General features: G+C 38.9%; 5 protein-coding genes across 7 annotated transcripts in view; 3 read left to right on the top strand and 2 right to left on the bottom strand.

Annotated features, from left to right (window-relative positions):
* The first annotated feature begins 391 nt into the window (after positions 1-391).
* LOC132701244 (notchless protein homolog 1) lies at positions 392-3,420 on the top strand. The gene is made up of 4 exons (XM_060669026.1): positions 392-1,278; positions 1,332-1,548; positions 1,599-1,756; positions 2,971-3,420. The coding sequence occupies exons 1-4, from the start codon at positions 638-640 to the stop codon at positions 3,398-3,400; spliced, it is 1,446 nt and encodes a 481-aa protein (XP_060525009.1). The 5' UTR covers positions 392-637; the 3' UTR covers positions 3,401-3,420.
* An 80-nt stretch (positions 3,421-3,500) lies between these two features.
* On the bottom strand, positions 3,501-4,572 carry LOC132701245 (BRISC and BRCA1-A complex member 1-like). The gene has a single exon (XM_060669027.1). It carries the CDS (start codon positions 4,479-4,481, stop codon positions 3,531-3,533), a length of 951 nt encoding a protein of 316 aa, XP_060525010.1. The 5' UTR covers positions 4,482-4,572; the 3' UTR covers positions 3,501-3,530.
* Positions 4,573-4,960: 388 nt separating this feature from the next.
* Positions 4,961-7,598, top strand: LOC132700615 (protein crooked neck). Its single transcript, XM_060668044.1, has one exon. It carries the CDS (start codon positions 5,359-5,361, stop codon positions 7,438-7,440), a length of 2,082 nt encoding a protein of 693 aa, XP_060524027.1. The 5' UTR covers positions 4,961-5,358; the 3' UTR covers positions 7,441-7,598.
* Positions 7,599-8,797: 1,199 nt separating this feature from the next.
* Positions 8,798-9,863, bottom strand: LOC132701516 (protein OPI10 homolog). Its single transcript, XM_060669497.1, has 3 exons — positions 9,649-9,863; positions 9,465-9,594; positions 8,798-9,411 (listed from the first exon to the last, which is right to left on the bottom strand). The coding sequence occupies exons 1-3, from the start codon at positions 9,682-9,684 to the stop codon at positions 8,990-8,992; spliced, it is 588 nt and encodes a 195-aa protein (XP_060525480.1). The 5' UTR covers positions 9,685-9,863; the 3' UTR covers positions 8,798-8,989.
* Positions 9,864-9,976: 113 nt separating this feature from the next.
* LOC132701515 (adenomatous polyposis coli homolog) overlaps positions 9,977-23,361 on the top strand; it is a 44,875-nt gene continuing 31,490 nt past the window's right edge. For 2 of the 3 annotated variants that reach the window (XM_060669495.1, XM_060669494.1), the window contains exons 1-2: positions 9,977-10,095; positions 10,420-10,630. In XM_060669495.1, coding sequence (XP_060525478.1) covers positions 10,451-10,630 — 180 coding nt within the window. In that variant the 5' untranslated portion in view covers positions 9,977-10,095; positions 10,420-10,450. Of the gene's footprint in view, positions 10,096-10,419; positions 10,631-15,041; positions 15,662-23,361 lie in introns of those variants that run through there. The other variant, XM_060669496.1, reaches the window with a different exon arrangement.

Genomic DNA, 23,361 nt, shown 5'->3' with positions numbered 1-23,361 from the left:
AGAACGAGTAAAGCAGGCGGTGGCGTCACATAGATTGACACATTGCACCAAAAAGAAGATTGTAAAAATTTGCGTTTCACTAAATCACATAAACTTACATTTTTAATAAATAAACACTAGGCCAGTCATTAGAACGAAGAGATTGTTTAGGTTGGGTGAAGATTTTAAGGTCTACCAAGTGGGAAAACAACTTTATTCTTAAAGAAATATATGTCATTTAATATAAAAAAAATGGTTTTATTGCGTTTTATCAAAGTATTCGTATAATTTAAGTAAGAACAAGAACATGACGTCAGATAGATTGACCAGTGAAGAGTTGAACTGATATTTTTAATATACGCGATTCACCAAAAAGAAGAAGATCGTATGGATTAGGAGACACAAATTAAAACAGCCTTAGTCTATTGAAGTAATTGATATTAAATGATTTAATTTAATTTTATTGCGTTCCATTCAAGTATAAATTAAGGGAGAACGAGTAAAACATGTGATGACGTCCGAGAGATCCATTGACGTGGGACACGGCTGAACTGATGTTTCTAGTAAAATTAGATCAGTCACTAAAAAGAAGGTTAAGGTTAGGCGACGTGTTTGAGGTTAGAACCGATTTGGCAGCGGGAGGTTTTTAAATTTCGCGATGGACGACGAAAAAGAGCCCGAGGAAAAGAAGCTGCTGTGTCGCCTAAAGAATGACACTGGAGAGGTAGTCGGCGATTTGATGGACTTGCCCGCGAGCTGTACGGTCGAGCAGCTCGGCTTGATTTGCAACGCGCTCCTCAAGCAGGAAGAAGCGGTCCCCTATTTGTTTTACATAAACGACGCCGAGATAACGCAGAATTTGCAAAAGACTCTAGAAATAGTGAACGCCGATTTTAGTACCGAGAACGTCATCGATATAGTATATCAGCAGCAGGCTGTGTTTAAAGTGAGACCAGTGACGAGATGCACGGCTTCGATGCCCGGACACGCGGAAGCCGTGATATCGGTGAGTTTTTCTCCCGACGGCAAGCATTTGGCGAGCGGATCGGGGGATATGACTGTAAGATTTTGGGATGTGGACACCCAAACGCCGTACTACACTTGCAAAGGGCACAAGAATTGGGTGTTGTGCATCAGTTGGTCTCCGGATAGCGCGAAGCTCGCTTCCGCTTGTAAAGATGGAAGGATTATTATTTGGAACCCCCTAACGGGCACCCAAGTTGGTAAAACCATGATTGGACATAAGCAGTGGATTACTTCTTTGAGCTGGGAACCATATCACAAAAACCCAGAGTGCCGGTAGAAGTAGTTGGGCGACAAAATAACATTCTAAGTACCAGTTAAATTTTTAGCCTTCTAGCAAGCTCATCCAAGGATGGCGACATAAGAGTATGGGACACTATATTGTGCACCACGCTTTTAACAATATCAGGTCACACCAAATGCGTAACTGTGGTTAAGTGGGGCGGGTCAGGATTGATTTATTCTGCATCTCAGGACAGGACCGTGAAGGTTTGGAGGGCGAAGGATGGCGTTTTGTGTAGGACTTTGGAGGGGCACGCTCATTGGGTATGGAATTTCATTTAGCTTGAGTCGGGTCTTGTAACGTTATATTTCAGGTTAACACTTTAGCACTGAGCACAGATTACATCCTGAAAATCGGCGCGTTCGACCCAGTCAAGGATTCCAACAAGGATACATTTCGCTCTGACAAAAAGAAGTCCCAGGAATTTGCCCTCAAAAGGTTTTACGAAGTTATAGAACCTCACGGTGAAAGGTACCTTTTTTTCTCTTTATTTAATTAAGCTAGTAGCGGGGGATTCCAGGGATAAAACCATTCACTTTGTCTGAGGTTGCCAGTTTTAGCTTAAATTCTAAATTAAATAGAAACGACTTTTTTTTTTAATCCTTGAATTTATGTGAGCTATTTTTAAGCACTAAATATCCTTGAATTTATGTGAGCCATTTTTAAGCACTAAATATTTAGTTAGTGAAATTTGAACTGTGCATATTGACGTATGTATTTAAGAAATCGGCTACTTTATCTGGACTCCATGATCCCCAAAATATACAAAATTTTATTAAGTTTTGACCGCTAACACAAAAACAGGAAAAAGGTACAGAGATAATCACCAAACACAAAAAAATGGAAACAACTGTGATACAGACTGTTAGTATTCTGTGACCATAACAATAACTTGGACCGGCGTTGCCAAATTTTTATAAAAATCTATTTTTCAGAAAAATTACCGCAATGTCACGACTCATTCTAAATGTACCAATGTTTCATTTCAAGACAATAATTATGGTGCGCAAGTGTTACAAAACTGAGTTCTAATTTTCCATACCTTTATTTATCTGTGGTAGAGTAGACCAAACGATATACCGTTTTTACGACATAATCCGGTATTTAACTTTGATAAATTTTTATCAAGGTCTAACCGCAGTCCTAGCTCGTTCTGTTTGTAACCCTCAAAAATAGATTTGAAATTCCACAATAAAGTTCCAAAACCGTACTTTGGTACTTCGAGCATACAAATTCTGAAAGCTGACGCATTTGTGTAGAGATGCATCGATTATTATTAGTTCATGCAGTGAAAAATCCAGTCTTACTTTTAAATTGTACTCTTAAAATACAACAGTCCGCACGGCACAGTTATGGTCAGCTAACGTCATAAATACGGCCCTGGCTTGTGGTACACGTGCTGAAAAGAATAGTCCCTGTCGCTTTACAACAGGCGCGTGTGAAACTCATTCCAAATTCAAAACCATTAAAGATTGTAAAAACGGTATATCGTTGATGAACTCTACCTTGGCCGATCAACAATCTCTCTAACGAGTTCTCCCTACTCTAGTCAGTCCCATTCTTGATATTAGTTGCCGCATTATGAGAACAAAATAACGAGTTGCGACGTCTCTTTCATTTCTTAGATCGACGAATTACCGAAACTGCTTTTTGTTTGCTAACCCTAGTTTATCGTTACCACGTAGGTTAGTCTCAGGTTCAGACGACTTTACCCTATTCCTTTGGGATCCGGAAAAGGGCAAAAAACCTCTGGCGAGGCTGACGGGTCACCAACAATTAGTGAACGACGTAAAATTCTCTCCCGACGGTCGGATGATTGCGTCGGTTTCTTTCGACAAATCGATTAAACTGTGGGACGCGAAAACTGGGAAATTTCTAGGGACGTTGCGGGGCCACGTGCAGGCCGTGTATATGGTGGCGTTTTCGGCCGATTCCAGACTGATGGTCAGCGGTAGTGCGGACTCGACTTTGAAATTGTGGAATTTGAGGACTAGAAAATTAGAAATCGACTTGCCCGGTCACGCGGACGAAGTATACGCTGTCGATTGGTCCACCGACGGCCTAAAAGTAGCGTCCGGGGGCAAAGATAAAGTTTTAAGGTTGTGGCAACACTGAGCCGTGACCAAACATTTTTAAAGTTGTGGTAACACTGAGGAATAATGTTTCGATCGATGCGGAGCATAAAAAACATTGTTTAATAATAACAATAAATCCAAATACAGAAAATTGTAAAGTTTTACTTAACCTAACTTTTAATTAGTTTTTGAACGGGCCTCTGAAGCGGGTGCGCCAACAATTTCCCGCAACACCTTTGCAATCGCCTCAAATCCCTGCCCACCGGGAAAAAATAAGCGGTGCCTTTTGTGTCCAAATTTTGAAGCAACTCGAAAATCTGGACACAATTGTTGCCCGCCTCTACAGGTTCGTGGGTCATAAGAATGTCGCAGGTGAAATAGGGATACTCCAGATAGTGGCAGATTTCACTATCGGGCTCAAGTTGTGGTCTGGTGTACGATCTTCCATAGAAAATGATCGCTCTCATCACATATGAAGGGGCTATTTCTGGGGCAATCACACTGGGCAGCTCGTATTCCGTTATTATTTTGAACAGGGAATTCAAGTTAAAAATATCTTCCGTTTCGCACTCGGTTATCTTGCTCACGGCTTCCTTAAGTTTCCTAAGATCACTAGTGAAATTTATAACCAGCGTCGCATCACTTTCATTTAAGACAATGATGGCAAATTCATGATGTGGATTTATATTGTGCTTTAATGTTAAAAATATATTCACGGCCCGCTTGATCGCCGCGAGAGGCGTGTACTTCTTCGCTCCGATGTTAAACGGGGTAACGTTTTCGTCTTGAGCCCTGTCGATAATCAAGAATATTTTTTCGACAGAATCCGCATTGGGCAACTGATAGTCCGAAAGCAAAACGTTGCTGTCGCGTTTCTCCATAACGTCGAACTCTTTTAGGTATTCCTGTTGCGTGTTGAGCGACTTCACTTGAACTACCGGTTTTTTCACGGGCTGATCCACGGCCAATTGCTCCATGGATTCCGATAATTTTTGTTCCCCGTCACCGTCGTCATTTTGGTCCGCGGCTATCGAATTATTGTCTTCTTCGGCTTCTACTTTTTCAGGTTGATTATCGCTTTCTCGTCCTTCTATCTGAATAGGAATTATTCGTTCGGTCATGACTTTTTAATTGCAAAAATTAACAAAAATTGCAAGCACTCAACAACTCAATTCAATCCAACCATGTGTTTAACTAATGCAGATGGGCAAACTACTGTGATCATTCGCCCATTGCCGACTTCCGTCAAGTATTAAGCACTGAACAAATTCAATCCAATCATTAGCTTCGTTTCATAATATCCGTTAGGCATTTTCTGTCGGTCAATTACCAACACACGTTCCATCACTTGTATTCAAAAAAAAAATTAAAACATTACCAAACCGCTTCCGATCACAATCACTAAGAAAAGGTTGAATTATACTTAAACCCGAAGTACGAACCAAGAGAAAAGCGATTGAAAAAAAACGTTAAATCATCAAGGGCGAAACGGACAGATTAAATCACCATGGTCTGAAAATTGCGATACTCATATCCGAACTTCTGAAATGCTATTAGCCATGTTCTGTTGTCTTATTACTTGATGTCGAATTGTTTACGTGTTTTGTTAATGTTATTCCATATTCTTAGAGTTCTTTATTTTAGAACACCGATAACTGTTTCTGAGGTTATTCCAATATATTAAAAAAAAAACGTTTTACTGTTATTTTGTCTAGTTCGCTAACATAAAATATTAAAAAAAGCGAACTAAACGAAGTATATTTTCGTAGTATTCAGTAGCAAGAATCAGCAAAATGGACTAAAATTCCAAAATCACTGAACAAGATTGGCGAGACGGTCGATTCACAGCATTAATTTTAGTAAGTTACAAGTACTTGCCTCCGTTTTTAACCTACAAAAAAAGGAATTTTATGTGGCTTGTTGATTCCTTCATTAAAAGGACAGGGCCGCTTAGCAAGTGATCGAATCAGTTTCCCTTTACGCATTAAAGTCCCTAAAATGGAAAACAAGGCGCAAAAAATGCCGAAAGTGGCGAAGGTGAAGAACAAGGCTCCCGCGGAAATACAGATAACCGCGGAGCAGCTTCTGCGGGAGGCGAAAGAAAGGGATTTGGAAATATTGCCGCCGCCCCCCAAACAAAAAATTTCGGACCCGGCCGAACTGGCCGATTACCAGCTCCGAAGGCGAAAGCAATTCGAAGACAATATCAGGAAGAACCGGACCGTGATCTCTAACTGGATAAAATACGCGCAATGGGAGGAATCCCAGAAGGAAATCCAACGGGCGCGGTCGATTTGGGAGCGGGCTTTGGACGTGGATCATCGAAACATCACGATATGGCTGAAGTATACGGAAATGGAAATGAGGAATCGGCAAGTGAACCACGCAAGAAATTTATGGGACCGCGCGGTTACCATACTACCGAGAGTGAATCAGTTTTGGTACAAGTACACCTACATGGAAGAGATGTTGGAAAACGTGCCGGGTGCGAGAGCGGTCTTCGAACGGTGGATGGAGTGGCAGCCGGACGAACAAGCCTGGCAAACTTATATCAATTTCGAGTTGCGTTACAAGGAAATCGATCGGGCCAGGCAAATATACGAGAGGTTTGTTATAACGCATCCCGACGTGAAGCACTGGATCAAATACGCGCGATTCGAAGAAAACCACGGGTTTATACACTCCTCGAGGCAGATTTACGAGAGAGCGATTCAGTTCTTCGGCGACGAATACATGGACGAGAAGTTGTACATCGCGTTCGCCAAATTTGAAGAGAATCAGAAAGAACACGATAGAGCGAGGGTTATTTATAAGTACGCTCTCGATCACATACCCAAGGACCAAACGAAGGAGCTGTATAAAGCATACACGATTCACGAGAAGAAATATGGAGACCGGAGCGGTATCGAGGAGGTGATCGTATCGAAACGTAAGTTCCAATACGAGCAGGAAATCGCGGAAAACCCGACGAATTACGACGCGTGGTTCGACTACATCCGCCTCGTCGAAGGCGAAGGTGACTTGGAGGTCACGCGCGAAACTTACGAGCGGGCCATCGCGAACGTCCCGCCCACCAAAGACAAAGAGTTTTGGAGGCGGTACATATACCTGTGGATCAACTACGCGTTCTTCGAGGAACTAGAAGCGGCGGATTACGAGCGCACGCGTCAAGTGTACAAGGCGTGTCTCGAACTGTTGCCCCATAAAATCTTCACGTTTTCGAAAATCTGGCTGCTGTTCGCGAAATTCGAAATACGGCGGAAAAATCTGAGCGCCGCCAGGAAACTGCTCGGCGCTTCCGTCGGGATGTGCCCCAGGAACAAGCTGTTCCGGGGCTACATCGACATCGAGATCCAGCTGAGGGAGTTTGACAGGTGCAGGAAGCTCTACGAGAAGTTCTTGGAGTTCGGCCCGGAAAATTGCGTGACGTGGATGAAATTCGCTGAACTCGAGACGCTTTTGGGGGACACGGACCGCGCTAGAGCGATATACGAGCTCGCCGTCGGCCAGCCCAGGTTAGATATGCCCGAGCTGCTGTGGAAAGGGTACTTGGACTTTGAAATCTCCCAGGAGGAGTTCGATAACGCGAGACAGTTGTACGAGAGGCTGTTGGAAAGAACGCTGCACGTGAAGTTGTGGCTGTCTTACGCCAAGTTCGAGCTAAATCAGTATTCGGAAGACGGTACGAACCTGAGCCTGGCCAGGAGGGTGTTCGAGAGGGGTAACGAAAGTCTCAAAGGCTCGGGCGAAAAGGAGAGTCGCGTATTGTTGCTGGAAAATTGGAAAGAGTTCGAGAGTACGCACGGGGACGAAACGACTCAGGCCCAAGTCAACGCTAAGATGCCCAAACGCATTAAGAAACGTCAGAAGGTCATCGACGAGGACGGCGTCGAACAAGGATGGGAAGAAATATTCGACTATATATTTCCCGAAGACGAAGCCGCCCGACCTAACCTCAAACTATTGGCCGCCGCTAAAAATTGGAAAAAGAACGTCGTCAGCGACGGCGACGCGGGTGCTGATCTGGCGCAGTCTGAAGACAGTGGCGGCATAAGTCTGGAAGGGAGAGTAGAAAGTTGATTTAACTTACTTTTAAGTCTCGGTTTTTGTATATTATAGGTTTTTATTTATATCGAATTGTACCATTTTTTACAATAAATAGTATTAAAACCACAATTTTCTGTCATTATCGGCATTTTAATGAAATGAATATAATACAAACTGGAATCATGCCAACAACAAAACAGCACATTCAGATGATAGCGTAAGGATGAAAGTCGATTTAACTTACTCTAAAGTGGTATATTATAGGTTTTTATTTATTTCAAACTGTATCATTTATTACATTAAATAATATGAAGAAAAATAATTTTCTTTCATTATCATCATTTTAATGAAATGAATATCATACAAAATGAAATATTGCCAACAAAACAGCACATTGAGATGATAGCGTGAGGATGAAAGTCAATTTAACTTACTTTAAAGTGGAGGTATCTCGTATATTATAGTTTTTTATTTATGTCGAACTGTACTATTTATAATATTAAGTAATATAAAGAAAAACAACAAAACAGTACATTGAGATGATAGCGTGAGGATAAAAGACGATTTAACTTACTTTGAAGTGGTATATTATAGGTTTTTATTTATGTCAAACTGTACTATTTAACATTATTAACATTAAATAATATGAAGAAAAAAATTTTTTTTCATTATCGGCATTTTAATCAAATGAATATCATATAAACTGGAATCATGCCAACAACAAAACAGCACATTCGGATGATCGCGTAAGGATGAAAGTCGATTTAACTTACTTTAAAGTGAAGGTTTCTGATATATTAGAGGTTTTGATGTATGTCGACATCAAGTAATACGAAGAAAAACAATTTTCTTTCATTATCAGCATTTTGATGAAATGAACATCACACAAAATTGAAACATACCAACTACAAAACCGCGCATTGGGATATAAGCGTGAGGATAAAAATCGATTTAACTTACTTTAAAGTGGTATATTATAGGTTTTTATTTATTTCAAACTGTATCATTTATTACATTAAATAATATGAAGAAAAATAATTTTTTGTTTCATTATCATCATTTTAATGAAATGAATATCATAAAAAATGGAATCTTGCCAACAAAACAGCACATCGAGATGATAGTGTGAGGATGAAAGTCAATTTAACTTACTTTAAAGTGGAGGTGTCTCGTATATTATAGTTTTTTTATTTATGTCGAACTGTACTATTTATAATATTAAGTAATATGAAGAAAACCAATTTTCTTCCATGATCAGCATTTTAAAGAAATGAATATCATTTAAAATGGAATCATACCAACAACAAAACAGCACATTGAGATAATAGCGTGAGGATAAAAGACGATTTAACTTACTTTGAAGTGGTATATTATAGGTTTTTATTTATATCGAACTGTACTATTTAACATTATTAACATTAAGTAATACGAAGAAAAACAATTTTTTTTCATTATCAGCATTTTAATGAAATGAATATCATACAACATTGAAATGCATACTTTCACTTATCTCACTGTTGTACAAAAAGATCTTGATATACCTTAAGACTTAAAATTAAAAACAAAAACACTAAGACACTGATTAAGACTTCCAAAAGTTGGGGTTCTGCTGTAAACGCCGCTCGAAATTTGTGTACCAGCTCTGCACGGTAGACAATGGTACATATGTCATGGTCGGGTTAGGTAGCATGTTTTGCTGGGTAACACTGTAACTCAAGACAAAGTTCATGAAGCTTTCCAGCATTTTCTGCGCGAAAGTCACTTGCGCCTCCGCCGATTCGCTCGACGGCACTTCCTGAATGTTCGAAAGTGGTTCTATGCTGATTCCTATCTGCGCATTGTGCACTATATGCGACTGCCCGAACATCAGGTTCGAGTAATCACCCATTTCGTGGAGCTTTTTCAGATTGGAGATTTTGTAAATCGCCGACGGTTTCTGGTTCGAAAGGTACCCCAACAACTGCCAATTTGGAGGGGCGTTTGGGTCAGGCCAGCTGAAATAAACTATTCGGAAAAGTTACCCATTATTTTTTTGGGAAAATTTGTCAATTGCATACCTTGGCCGGCGAAACCTTCAGGAAAGGGGATGGCGCCGGTTAAGAACACGACAATATGATTGATATTGTCAGCGTCCGGGATTACGGTTACAAACTGCCGCTCATTAAGCTGTTGAAACTCGGTTTGGACCTGCCAAAATTTAAACCAGAGTTATGATTTAAAACCTCATGGTGTGCTACTTACTAATCGCCCGGAAACTATTATGCCGAACATTGCCATTTTGTCTGAAATTTTCAATTTTCAAATATTTTGTTCTAGAACGCCTAAAATATAAGGTTATGTGATGAAACTGTCAACATGGTGCCAATATTCTAAAGAAAACGCTCGGTTGTTTCTAGAACTTCCTAGGCGTAAAGACATTGCAAAACAAACAAGCTTTGTTTTTATTTCCATTAAGCGATTCATCGGATTCTAACAAACGCGATAAGTAGTTGTCGAAACAAGCAATATCACGCCTTTGAGTTTTGATTTTATCGGCGATCGCCCGAACAAAATTAATTTTTTGAAGATTGGCAACCCAGTCGATAAAGAAAAAGAAAATGGAAGTACGTCAGATTTTTTTCGATCCAGTAATTCGTGATAAATAAATGTGTTGACTGACTCTTGCCTGTCGTGTGCTCGGGAATCATGGTAATACACGCTTTTCATCGTTTGAATATGTTATATTACCGCCGATTTGTGTAAATGATGCGAAACTTTGGATGACACTTTCGTCGAAGCTCCTATTAGGAGCATTTATAAAAAACAACCGAATGTGTCGCTATATTTTAAAACCGGCGGCCCCCCCGCCTCACTTGGACCCTCTTCGTCCGTTAAAAGGTTTTATAATTATCATGAGCGTCCGACACGATAAGTCACACCCATCGTGTGAGCAAAATCAATAAGATTTTCCGGAGGCGTTTTATTATCCTGCGAGATTAAAAAATCCGCATCTCAAACTCATTTTTGTCGCAGTTGAATTCCGCCGCCTCAGTTTCTTATCGTCATGTCGTTACCGGTGTCTCAATATGAGGCACTGCTAGCTGAGGTGCGTGGTTTGAGGCGCAAGGCCCAACGCGTGCAGCAGCTGGCCAGACCACTGATCGGAGAAGACAAATATCCAGGACACTCCGGACCGTCGTCTTCGAGACACCCTCAGAGGGGTCCCGCAAATTTACGCCACCAAGTGAGTTTTGAGCTTTTGTTTTGCCTTTATTGAATTTTTGTTAAAATGTGCAACAGTGTAAAGCCCTTGTATTTTTTATAGTCTCCGAGTTGGAAGTGAAGGAATTAAGAGTTTTGTTTACGATAAAGTTCAAAGAACCCAGATGCGTGGAAGGCTTTGCTATGTTGTCTCGCTTAAATGGTTTACCCGGCTTAAATTTCTCGCGAGTTTTAACCCGGTTGAATGGCGGACGTTTCAAGCGGCAATGTAAAAACAAAACCCTTCAAAATTTATAAAAATTTACAATTTGTGTAATAATCACCTTTTCTCCTAAACCTTTCAAGGTTATTGGAGTTTTTGTCTATTTTGATGACATGGCGTCGGTTCTGACCTCTTTTCGATTTACAAACACAGGGGTTTGGTAAAAAACAATGCTACCACGTGACCTAACTAGTTTATTAACTAACTAAGGTCCCTGATCAGTGACTTGCACAGTTATTTCGCATTTTCGACCTTTAAAAGGTCACCCCCCAAGGGAGGAATTAAAAACCTCCCTTCCCTGCCCTTATGGGTGTTTTTTTTTATGTTGTTCAACACGGCCTGGTTCGGCCTTTTTCGCCAGAGATCTCGTAAGCGCGCCGTTGCCATTTTTCTGTAAATATATGAATGTGTACCATTTTGGTACTGCTTATTCTTATTCGGGTTTTAAAAATGTTTGGTTGGTGATGGTGAGACTGTTACTTGTTATTTTCGAAAATCGATGAAATCGAATTTTCGAAAGTATCTGCGCTCGTATAAAAATTTTATATCTCGGTAACGGTAAGTCCTACGGGATCGCCGTTGGTACAGAAATGATCACCGTCGAAAAAAATTTTTTTTGTCTGTCCATTCTCCGTTCTCCTTTCTCGTCTTTTGTTTTTTCCTGAATAACTTTCGATCCGTTGGAGCTACAAAATTGAAATTTACCTCCTTTTTAACCCTCCACGAGGCACATAAGCTTATAAGAAATGGCCCTGATCCGACGCCGGTATCCATTTTTTTTTTCGTGATTTTCGACTATTTTTTGGACCTTGCTATGAAACACGATAAGTGTCCGAAATTTGAAGTAATCGACTTCATATTTGGTACATATATGCAGCTTTGCCCCGGGACGGAACCTGTGGAAAATGGGAGGGCTGAGGGGTCAGGAAGTATTTAAAAAAAAATAAAAATCGCGTGTGCAGGGGTCTACAAAAAAGACCATTTTTCAAAAACCGTTTACAAGACCGGAAAAATTCGTGAACCAGAAGACGCAGAGGAAACGACTCCATAAACTTTTATTCTTGACAATTTTTCAAAGATATACGGGGTGCGCCGCAAATTAAAAAAAAAACTGAATAATGGGTCCCCCTATTATTGAAAATTGGCAATAATTTCAAATCTGTGTTTTAGATGTCAGTTTCTTTTACATGACGATATAGCCCATATAGTCAGCTTAAACTTTTGTATTTACGGTTTTTAAGTATTGTACAGGGTGTTCGCGATATTCCGTGCAATAATAAAAAAAGATAATAAGTACTCCAAACTTGCAGCTACCGATTTCAGACTTGGGAGAAAAGTTGAAGTCCGTAATACGTGCGAGACCCGGCGCTATAATTTTTGTTTTACGCATTTTTTTGATTATATACAAGGTGTTTTAGTTATAGACAAAAATCTAGAAGACCCCGAAAATTGTTCTTTTAGAGAGTAAATTATTAACCTTAAATCAAAATTCATACAAACAATCCGTTCAAACAGGCTGTATCAAGGGCTACAATTTTTGTATTTACGGTTTTCGTCTATCATATACACTGTTCGAGATATTTGAAATAATAAAAATGAAAATCACTATTTCGCGCACTCAATATAGACGTGATGACGTCATTTAATATTACCACGTATTGCATGGTTTCAGAATACAAGTAGTTTTTTGAAAACCGTTTACTCCATTGGAAAAATTCGGATACCAGGAAACTAAGGAGATCTATATCCTCTATTTCGAACATTGTTGGAATTATATACAGGGTACGTCGTTTGTGGGCAAAAAATTCTAATAGATCATAGAAATTTGCGCCTTTGTGGGTGAATTATTGGCGATACATGAAAAACTTTTAAAGATGTGATAATTTGATATGAAGAGTATCGTAAACTGTGTCGAGAGAGAGTTTACGGTTTCGTCTATAATACAGGGCTCGCAAGATTAAATTGCAATTATCAGTACAAATTTTAACATTTACCGAAGTGTGCCGTAGCTTTGAAGTTCGACGAGATGTGAAGGACACTTTATACAGGGTGTATTCACAAACAAATTACATCGATTTTGCATAGTGGTGCGCAGGAGCACCATAGAAAAACAACGCGTCCCTCTAGGACACGAATCCGCGAAGCTCCTTCTTTGTAAAATAAAAAAGTGATTCGCGCTATTTGCTACGAACTTACCCAGCTCATCGAAGATTTTTCGAAAGCAATCTTGTGAGAATTACCGATGAAGTTCTAAAATTTGGATTATTATTGATCCTTTTTAAAAACCATTGACAAAACCGTCATTTCTACGATGTATGGTTTTATTAATCTTTTGTCTCTATTTTTCTACTAGAAGTTTAACGTTTAACCTACCTAACCTACTTGTTTTCTGCGATGTAAATTTTCGCACTGGACTTTTCGAAGGTGCTTGGTTAATCCGGTTATATCTTTCGTAAAAGTCAGACTTTGAGAACTGAAGAGATTATTAAAAGACAGTATAACCTGTTAAAATAAAACTAAGAAGCAGAATTTAATTTTTTCACGATACCCTATAATTTAGTAATTTGCAATCGTAATTAGACCCAAAATAATTTGCCCAGAGCACTAACAACGTTTAAAAAATAAAAAAAAATAAATATTTATAAACGTATTCTGCTGATTAGGAATGGGTAAAAATATACCGGGAATCCATTTATAAAAATAAATATGTATAAACATCGGTCCACCGCCAAAAGTTTTTGGCATACGAATGAATGCGTTTTGCTGTTTTTTTACTTGAAATTTCTAAGATTTAAAAAGTAGAAATTTTGACTGTAAAAATAAAAGCTTCAAAGTATTTTATTACATAAAATTTCAAAATTTTCGCCCCACAGTACTGACATTAAATAAATCATAAAAAGTCTTTGCACTATTTTATCAAATCCATCCAGATGAGGTACTTCCAACATGATCGACTAGACGTTTCATAAATCTGAAAGTAGATGACGGTCAACTCATAACTTTAAATTTAAAAAAATTTAAGCGTTAAATTTTAGAGGCAAATTAAAACTGAGGTAGCTTTTACTTGTAGAAAATCCATTTATCAAAATAAATAAGAACTAAAAGTTCAGATGTGCATTTAATAAAGACAAAAAAAAAACAATTGTCATGTCATAATATATAATTTCGTGAAAATCTGAACTTTTAGTTCTTATTTATTTTGTTAAATTTATTTTTTATCTTTTTCAATTTGAATAGTAAATTCTAACTAAACTAAAACTAACCAATAACGGTTCAATAATTACATATGTGTATTTTAATTATATATTATGTATTAATATGTATATTTATTCGTGATCCATTTCAATACTCTATTTACTTGTCGTTTTTAAGAGATACTTGCTAGGTTAGTTTGACTTGTCACAGTCACTGCTACATATTTCTTGTTCTTTTCCTTTAGACAGTTCCTGGTAGGTAACCAAAAATTTTTAATTAATAAAGAACCAAGAAAAAGTTGAACTGACGTGGCTTTTACTTGATGAAAATCCATTTAACACAATTAAACTAGAATAAAAAATGTTCAGATTTTCACAGTATTTGATGAAGGCACGGTGTTGTCATAAAGTAATAAATAATTTTTTGTTTTAATTTAATTTTTTTAGAGACAAAAGTTATTGAATCGGAATTCAGCGTTAACTTAAAACATTAACTAAAAACGTGTAAAATTTATGAGGTAATTTATTTTAATTCAAATTATTGCGACAACAAAAAGTTTGGAATTTATAAATGAATTTTAGAAATGAACGTTACAGGGTACTGACATGGAGCTGATATATTGTAGGTTCTCTCTGAATGACAAATTAATCCTGAGTCAGAACAAACAATACATAATTTATGCCAAAATAATCCTATTTCCCGCGAAACTTACTATTATTTCAGGAATCAGATGTAGGTATATGGTATAGGTTCCATTTAAAAAAAAAGCACTTTTCACCATTTTGGTATCTGGTAGGCAAATCATTAGTTTTGATCAACCCTGTATAATGTTCTGTTCGATACCTCTACTACGTCCAAAAATTTAACTTTCTACTGCCTCCAGCATCGTAGTAATAAAAATTTAATTGAAGCTGCGTTTTGGGCGAAAAAACAAAAAAAAACATTATTTTTTAAAGTATATTTTTAAGGTATAGCGACGCGGCTTATGGAACTAACCAAAATTTCAGAACAATGTATACTTTTACAACCGACCTCGTCATTACTGTTTATTACTCCAAAACCGCAGCCCCTTATAGAACACCCTGGCGAGCAGACCATTACCCGTAACCATTAAGATTAAGGGTAATGTTTATTTTCATTTTTCAAGCGTTCGGGTTTTTCCATATACCTCCTTGAACTATTCGTCATTTTCCGTTATCTAGATCAGATAAAAAAGCGCCCAATTTTGATAGCGTCCGTCGATTCGTAGGCAAGTCGTATTTTTTCTTAACGGATGTGACAACGCCGCCCGCTGACATTTCATCCACCGTCGACGCCGTCCGACGATGCAGCAGTGCGTCACGTTCCGCGGGCGACGCAACTTCTTTCGCAATTTCTCCGATGCCACACTCCCACGTGATTGCGAGATTCGCCTTCTCGATAATACAGGAGTGTATCGTTTTATTTCGATGCGCGACAATTATCGGCAATTAGTGTGTTTTTTTTTTTTGTTACGATCGCTTTTTGTTTTGCCGTTTTACGGCGTCGCGATCTGAAACGGAACACGCGAAGCCCAGATATTTTTAAAGGAAAATCGGGATCGCACGTTTTTTCCTGGTGAGTTTTTCCGCTCTCGCGTTTTGGAGCGACGCCAAAGCGGTAATTGGTTTCTTAACACTATACCGGCCGTTTAGAAATCCTAATTACGTACGGCGCTTGCCGAAACATTGTCCTGATACCTAACTACCGAATACCGTCAATGCTCAGTGATGTTGTTATAGCTGAGAGCCGGCATATTTTATTTTAAAGTAGGATATAATATTAGGGCTATTTGATTTCAATTGAAAAAACCGGTTTTATTTTTTCGATGGGGGGCAGGGGGGCGAAGTCGGGGGGGCTATCTCGGAAACGGTACGACCTGGGGGGTCGGGGTTCTCGCCATCGAATTCAGAAAAAAATCTCGAGGAGGAAGCGACCTCAAAAAATCGCTTTTGAGGAGGTAGCCCTTTTTCGGTTTTTCGAGGTTTTCGGAGTTATTTGAGGTCGGATCGGGGCGCGGACGGTATATTCGCGTAGAGGGGCCCGAGGCGCACCGGAACCCTCAAAAAGGACGCCCCTCAAAATTGAGGAGGTATTGAGGTTAGGGAGGGTCTCGTCTCCTATGGGACGGATCGAAAATTCGAGTACCTACGTCGACGCGCCTATACCCGGGCGTCGTTCTGAAGGCCCATGTCCTATACCCGTCTGTGGAGTTTTTTTTGAGGGCGCCTCCTCAAAGTTCAAAAAGTTTGCTATCTCCGAGGTTTACCGGCCGAATCGCTTCGAAACCGGCACGGGGGGGTTTCTCGGGTCGGAAACGCCGGATCCGCCCTCAAAAATCTCCTACCTCAAAAACTCAAAAATATGACCTTTTTCAATGTTGTCGTTGAACGCGTCGATTAAGGTCGCGTTAGGTCCGGCCGGGTTCGGATCGATACGGGAGGTGGTCGAAGGAACGGCCTTTCTTACGATACCCTCCTCCCCGATCTCCTCCCAAACGGGGGGCGACAAGGGGGGATCAAAAAAAAGGACCGCGTTTTTCACTTTCCCAAAATCGGAAATCGAAAATTCCGACCTCGGGGCGTGAGTGAGGTCGCGGAGGGGCGTCGAGCGCCGCCTTGCCCTACCTCCTCAAAAATTCCTCAATATTGAGGTAGCGTCGGATTTTTGAGTATTTGAGGTCGGGGGCGGACCCGACCCGGACGCCCCGAAAGCCCTATACTCAGGCCACGCGTCGAGCCCGAGATCGACAATTGGCGAATTTTTTTGTTGAGGTTTTGAGGAGGTCAAAGGTCAAAAAGTTTGCTATCTCCGAGACCGTCGTTCCGATCGGGACCCAACTCGGTAAAGTTCTGGAGGAGGTCGGGGGAGGAAGTACCCGACCTCCCTCCTCCTCCCTCCTCAAAAAAATTTTTGAAAATTTTTCGGCGGCGTCCCTTTCGAAAAATTCCCCCTCCCGCCCTATGGGACCGGGAGGGGCGCCGAATTTTTTTTAAGTAAAGGGAGGACGGGGCTTTCGCCTGACGCGGTCGGATCCGAGGTCGGTCCCATAGGGAGGGAGTGCCTCCCACAAAAAAAATGCTCAGTGATGTTGTTATAGCTGAGAGCCGGCATATTTTATTTTAAAGTAGGATATAATATTAGGGCTATTTGATTTCAATGCTACATATTTCTCAATTTTAGGTTTTTGTAGTATGATAAAATAGTTCACTCGGTTGCTAAGATGGATAGAAATATAGTTCTGTGCAGTGTTTCGATTAATAGATTTTAAAATATTTAATCTTAAAAAAAACAAGAAAAAAATACCAACAAAAATTATTTTTATTATATATTGATTTATTATTTAGATTTAATAATTTTTTTTTGTGTGATAATCCTCAAAACATTTTCCCATACATAAAGGAATTACACAATATGAGCACATGAAACAGGTTTCCTTCCTTTTTCCGTTTTTTTTGCAAACTCTGCAGCGCTTTTGAGGAAACTTCTTATTGCCTGAACTAGTAATTTTCACAATTTTATGTTGTCTCATGTCTGCAGAAAGTCTCATTGGTGCATCTTCGCGAGAAACTCTCTTGGATACATTTCCTGGACTCTCTGAATGAACATATCCTTTTTCAATCCAGTTTTGCGCAATATTTTTCAAAAAAGATGAAAATTTTATTTTTTTTCCTGGATTCAGAACCTTGAAGACAACAAATGAATTGAACAGTGCAGTATTTAATATGAACATAAAAGCCTTCTTTGTCCATTTCACAGTTTTTCTTATAATAGGATTATAAGCAAGGTATTGGTCTGCTATATCAACTCCCTTCATGTACTTATTATATTCCAAAATTGTTTCTGGTTTTTGTATCAGATCGCCAGTTTTTCGATTTATTTTCTGGGTTTGTATCATTCGAGCCTGGTGTATTGTTGAAATCATTCTTACAACTCTTTTATCTTTCCAAATATGTATTAGAATTTCACCTTTTCTACGGAAGTTGTGTTGTCCTTGTTTTAAAGTAATTTTTTTTAGATCGTGTGGTAGCCCGCGGTTCTCTCTTATAGTTCCACAAATTCTTATCTTTTTGTAGAGTAACTTCTGTGCTAACTGAACACTGTTGTAGTAATTGTCCATGTAAACATGGTGCCAAATATTTCCATAACCATCTAAAAGGTTTACGACCAGGTTTTGCAATGTTTCTCCATTGCCACTATATAATTTAAATTTGCATATATATCCAGTGTCGGATTCACACAACATTCTCACTAATAACCCATACTTTGTAATCTTTCCTGGGTTGTACACTCGGAAACTTACTCTACCTCTGCAAGGAATCATGGCTTCATCCAACGATAGATTTTGTTTTGGTTTATAGACTTTATCAAACTTCTCTATAAAGTATTGCATTATTGATTCTACTTTAACAAGTCGACTTGCGTCATCAGGGATTGCACTATTATCGCAAAAATGTAGTGATTGTAGTATTTGCCTGAATCTATTTCTAGTCATGATTTTACCAAAAATTGGTGTTTCCATGTACGGATCAGTAGTCCAATAATCGTTAACATTATTTTTTTTTACTTGTCCCATCAATATATTCAAAGCTAAAAATTTCTTGATTTCTGTTATCGTGGTATCTCGCCACTGCTTTGTGCTTTTTACACGTTTATATTTATGCATGTTTTGCATATAATATCTATTTGTCTCTGTTACTAATAATTGAAAAAAATCATCATCTATAAACAAATCCACCACGTCTGAAATATTTTCTGCATTTCTTGGGAACACTTTAACCCCAGAATTTCCCAAAAATGGGTTTACTGTAATATCGTTATCGATTTGGGACCAATTTGATGTTGAACAGTTCTGTTCGTTTTCCAATATCGTGTCTTCTGAATCGCTGCTTTCAGATTCACTTATAATTGGCAAAACATTTCTTTTTCTGCTACTTTCTGCTAAATCTGTATCGTCGCTGTTACATTCTTCATCATTTTCAAACTCAGATAATATATCGGCACATACCTCATTACATTTATTAATTAATTCAAAGTCGTCTTCTTCCATGATATCGCAGGGCAAACAATTAAATTAATATATAAATTACTTAATTAATCAGTCAATTCGTAAGTTAATTATTGCAGAACACAAGCTAACTCTTAAATTATCAGTTATAATGTGACATTTACTATGACAACAAAAAACGTACTACTACGTCAACGGCGCCTAGATTTACAACCAAAAATAACGTACCACTACGTCCACGGCACCTAGATTTGTCACAATTAATGACGTATTACTACGTCAACGGCTACAAGATTTTGGATGAAAAAAACGTATTAATACGTCAACGGGCACTAATGTGTTAAGATCGATGCGGTTTTAAATGCCGATATAATAATCAAGACGGCCGCGCCGATGTCAATTTGATAGAACGGAGCTGCCGCCATCGAAAAGCAACGAATTCACGGCCAACCTTGGCGTTTCTTTTCGTTATATAATCGCGGAACCGCGGTGATTAATTGCGGAGTACAATTGATACGTTTTTTTTGCTGCGTTTCTCCGGGCAATTTCTATAGTTTTTGCGTCGCGTTGCGGCGAGTATCCGCGACGTTGTTTGCTGGCGATTCGGGTAATAAAACTGCCGTCTCTTTTTGTTAAATGCGCTTCAGTTCTCTTGTGGCACCGAAAACTTTCGGCTGAAAAATTTGTCTCAACAGAAACGTTGTGATTTTGGTTCGACGACTTGTCGCTTAACCTTCGCATCTTTCGTTCGATCGTTTCATCCCGCTCATTTTTCGAGGTGATTTCCTTTTGCGTCCGTTTACGGCACGCGGCCTTGCCAGGTGTATGAAATTACCGCAGTCGTTTACCGATTATGCCGCACTGGTAAGCAACCACAAAATTACGACCGTGTTACTACCGTCAACTAAAACAGAAACCTTCGTTTTGGAGGTTACCTTAGGTTATTCTTCTTCTTTATTGCTGTTGGGCCCGCCACCTTATTACACGAGGTAAGTTTTGGTTTTGGTTGTTTTGATTGTTATTCGCCGTTGCGTTGGTACGACTGTCGCCGTTGTTTTTGCATGAAAATAATTTTTCTACTCCCGTCTGTAAAATGCCTAATTAAACACCGATCTAGCGTGCGGGAAGCGTCATTTTACCATGTCAGTTTCGTTTCCCACGGATCTGATGAATGATGTATAAAAAATGACTTATCCAAAATAATGTACACGAAAAGTTTTTTAAAAGAATGACAATGTATGTTTTAGTCAAACAATAATTGTAAGGTAAGTAGCTACGGGTTATATCCCCCACGAAGGGTAAAATACTCTAATAGAGTTTTATATTATGTCAGGTTCGAAATAACTTATACAGTCAAAAGGGCTTCGAAAACTGGGTTATCGATTGCCGTCACCCCGTAGTGGTGAGGTGAGGGAACCGTAAGGCAGCCTATTGTGTTTAGCGGTGTTGGACAACAACCTCCAGAAAAGAAAACGGGCTAAGCGTATGGTGTGTCCCAAAGTATATCGTTTTGGCTTTTGACGCATCCTCCCGTCTTCCTCGATATCATTGTATATTCAACCCCGCAAAACATTTGTGACACCATGTGGCGATCTATATAGCCAAACGAACTTTGGAAACTGTTGTTCTGAAAATATCATTTGACGAACATACAAACCATTTTCTCATGTCTTTCATCCAAGAATTCTGTCTTCTCCCAGTAGATCTTTTACTCTTTATCTTGCTCTCAATAATCTTTTTTCGGAGCAAGGATCTAGGGTTCAACACTCACATCCATATAAAAGCACAGAAAACACATAGACCCTGACAATTCTGGTGTTTAATTGGATCTCACTTTTCGTTTACGTTGGTACCCAAATATTTAAATGTGGATACCCGTTCTATGACATTCTCTCCAACTTTAAGATGTTCGTGAGTGGAAGTTTCCTTTTTTGTTATTAACATCCAATTAGACTTCCTTACATTGAGTGTCAATCCAAATCCAAATTGAAGATTAAATAATTTAATTAGGGCGGAATAAAAATGTACTTATTTATGTAATTATGGATAATTTGTACATATTGTGTCAGTGTCATTGTCGTATTTTCTATCAGTATTCGTGACTACATAACATATGGATTAGAAGTATGACCAATTAAAGTACGGAGAAAACCGTAAGAGCAACGGACTTCTGGAGACGATCACCCCGAATCTGTAAAAGAGAAAGAGTAACCAGTGTAACAGTTAGGGAGGTTATGGATGCCACACAAACAAGTAGAGACGACATTCAAAACACACAGCAAAACAAACACTGGTTTGCGAACTAGCTAGAAGATAGCTCGAGGAAGACCTGTGGCAACGAAAGAGAAAGATGGAAAAAGCAAATCGAAGAAAGTTTTGAATTCATCTAATACAATTGTATTATACTTAAGTAAAAATAATATAATATTTGAACTTTATCTTTTTAAAACACTTTCGGCAGGTCTTTTCGAAAATTACCGCATAAAACCAAGACGATATACTTTGACGCAGGGTATACCATTGTCTTTGGAGTAGGGTATTTAATAGGCTTTTATTAAATGGTTAATATTTTTTCACCGTTTCCGCGAAAACCTACCGTTATGTAAATAAAAATGGGGCGTCGCTATGAGAGTACGATGATGCATTGTCGGTGCAATATTTATAGAAGGCGCGATCATACGCTTTTTTTGACGGAATAAACGCGAACCGAACCGTCGTTTTTCTCGATTTTAATTCATCGCTTTTAATTACACGCTTGTAAGTATGCCTTGCGCGGTCTGCTTGCAATGAGTCACTTCCGAATAGCTTTAAAGCATTTAAATTGTTTTCCGACACGTTGTTCTGCAATTAACGATCGTCGCACGTCGATGCCTTTGCCCCTGCTCGCCGCATTAGTCACCCGTTTTAAAAAAAAAAATCTTCTAAATCCACCAGGCCTGGTTGCCGTGCTAAATTTCTGACTAAGATTAAATAGTCTGTGGCATGTCAGGTCATTCATATCATTGATCGGACAATATATTTTATATTTTTTTTGCTGAAATACGCCACTAAACAAGTTACCACACGTTATTCATAATGTCAGAAGTGGGATTGTAAAATGTCTATGTGTCTTATGGTGACACTAGGTTCAGACGATTTTGCGCTATATAACAACTGGGATGATGCCAAAAAGAGCATTCTTAATAATCAAAACTTTTTCGAGACTGTTTCGAATCAATGGCAAATACGGCAACGGTAACATAATTTTTCCCAAAAAAAAAAAAATCACAACGAATAGAAGAATAGAAGAAATTTGCGAAAATAAAGAGATTCATCGAAGCATACTGAGTGTAGAGAAGGTTGTTTGAGTTTGTTAAATTTCTTTTTAAAAGGGAGATGTAACACACGATTGCTTTCGAAAAATCGTCACGGGGCGGGGCAAGTTCGTAGCGCGTAGCTCGAAGCAGCTTTGTATTTTGAAAAGAAGTTTACGATATTGCTCAAACCAAATTATCACATCTCTAATATCGCCAATAATTTACCCACAAGAACGGAAATTTTAAGGATCTTTTAGATTTTTTACCCATAAACGACTAGCTTTGTATATAATTCAAACCATGTTCGAAACAGATCTTACAGCACTGGATTTCCCACGTTTCCTGGTATATGAATTTTTCTAATAGAGTCAATGGTTCGTACACCCTGTACATTTAAAAAAAAATTTTTTTCTCCGGATCTTGCGCGTCATTTGGTTCAAGAATTTTTGAGAAATGGGTTTTTTATTTTTTTAGAATACTTCCTGACCCCCCGGCCCCCCAATTTCAATCGGTTCCGTTAGGGGTTATCGTGTTATCGTGTTTCATAGCGATGTACGAAAAACAGAGGAAAATCGCAAAAAAAAAGATGGACGCCACTGTCCGATCGCGGCCATTTCCTATAGGCTAATGTATCCCGTGGACAGTTTTTTTTATGAAGCATCGACGGAGAACGGACAGACAAAAAAAAGAATTTTTTCAACGCTGTTCATTTTTATGCAAATGGTGGGATTTTTCGAAAGTAATAATGCTAAATTTGTTTCTGTAAAATTGTCCCCGACAAAATATATTCGTCAAACAATTCTCAAATAATTAATCCGTTTTATTTTTCAAATATTTCAAGTTACCACATCCGGATGGTTCTATTTATAGCCTATTCGCCCAAAAATGGATTTTTTCGTATAGACCCCTGCCCGCAGTTTGAGCTTTTTTGTTAAATAAATAAAGTCGTTATTAGCGAACGTTTATCGCTTGTT

Source organism: Cylas formicarius, unplaced genomic scaffold (assembly GCF_029955315.1).
Source record: "Cylas formicarius isolate icCylForm1 unplaced genomic scaffold, icCylForm1.1 PGA_scaffold_4__25_contigs__length_36172078, whole genome shotgun sequence".
Classification (NCBI taxonomy): Eukaryota; Metazoa; Arthropoda; class Insecta; order Coleoptera; family Brentidae; genus Cylas; species Cylas formicarius.
Note: the sequence above shows the minus strand (reverse complement) of the source record. Positions and strands in the feature narration are given on the sequence as shown.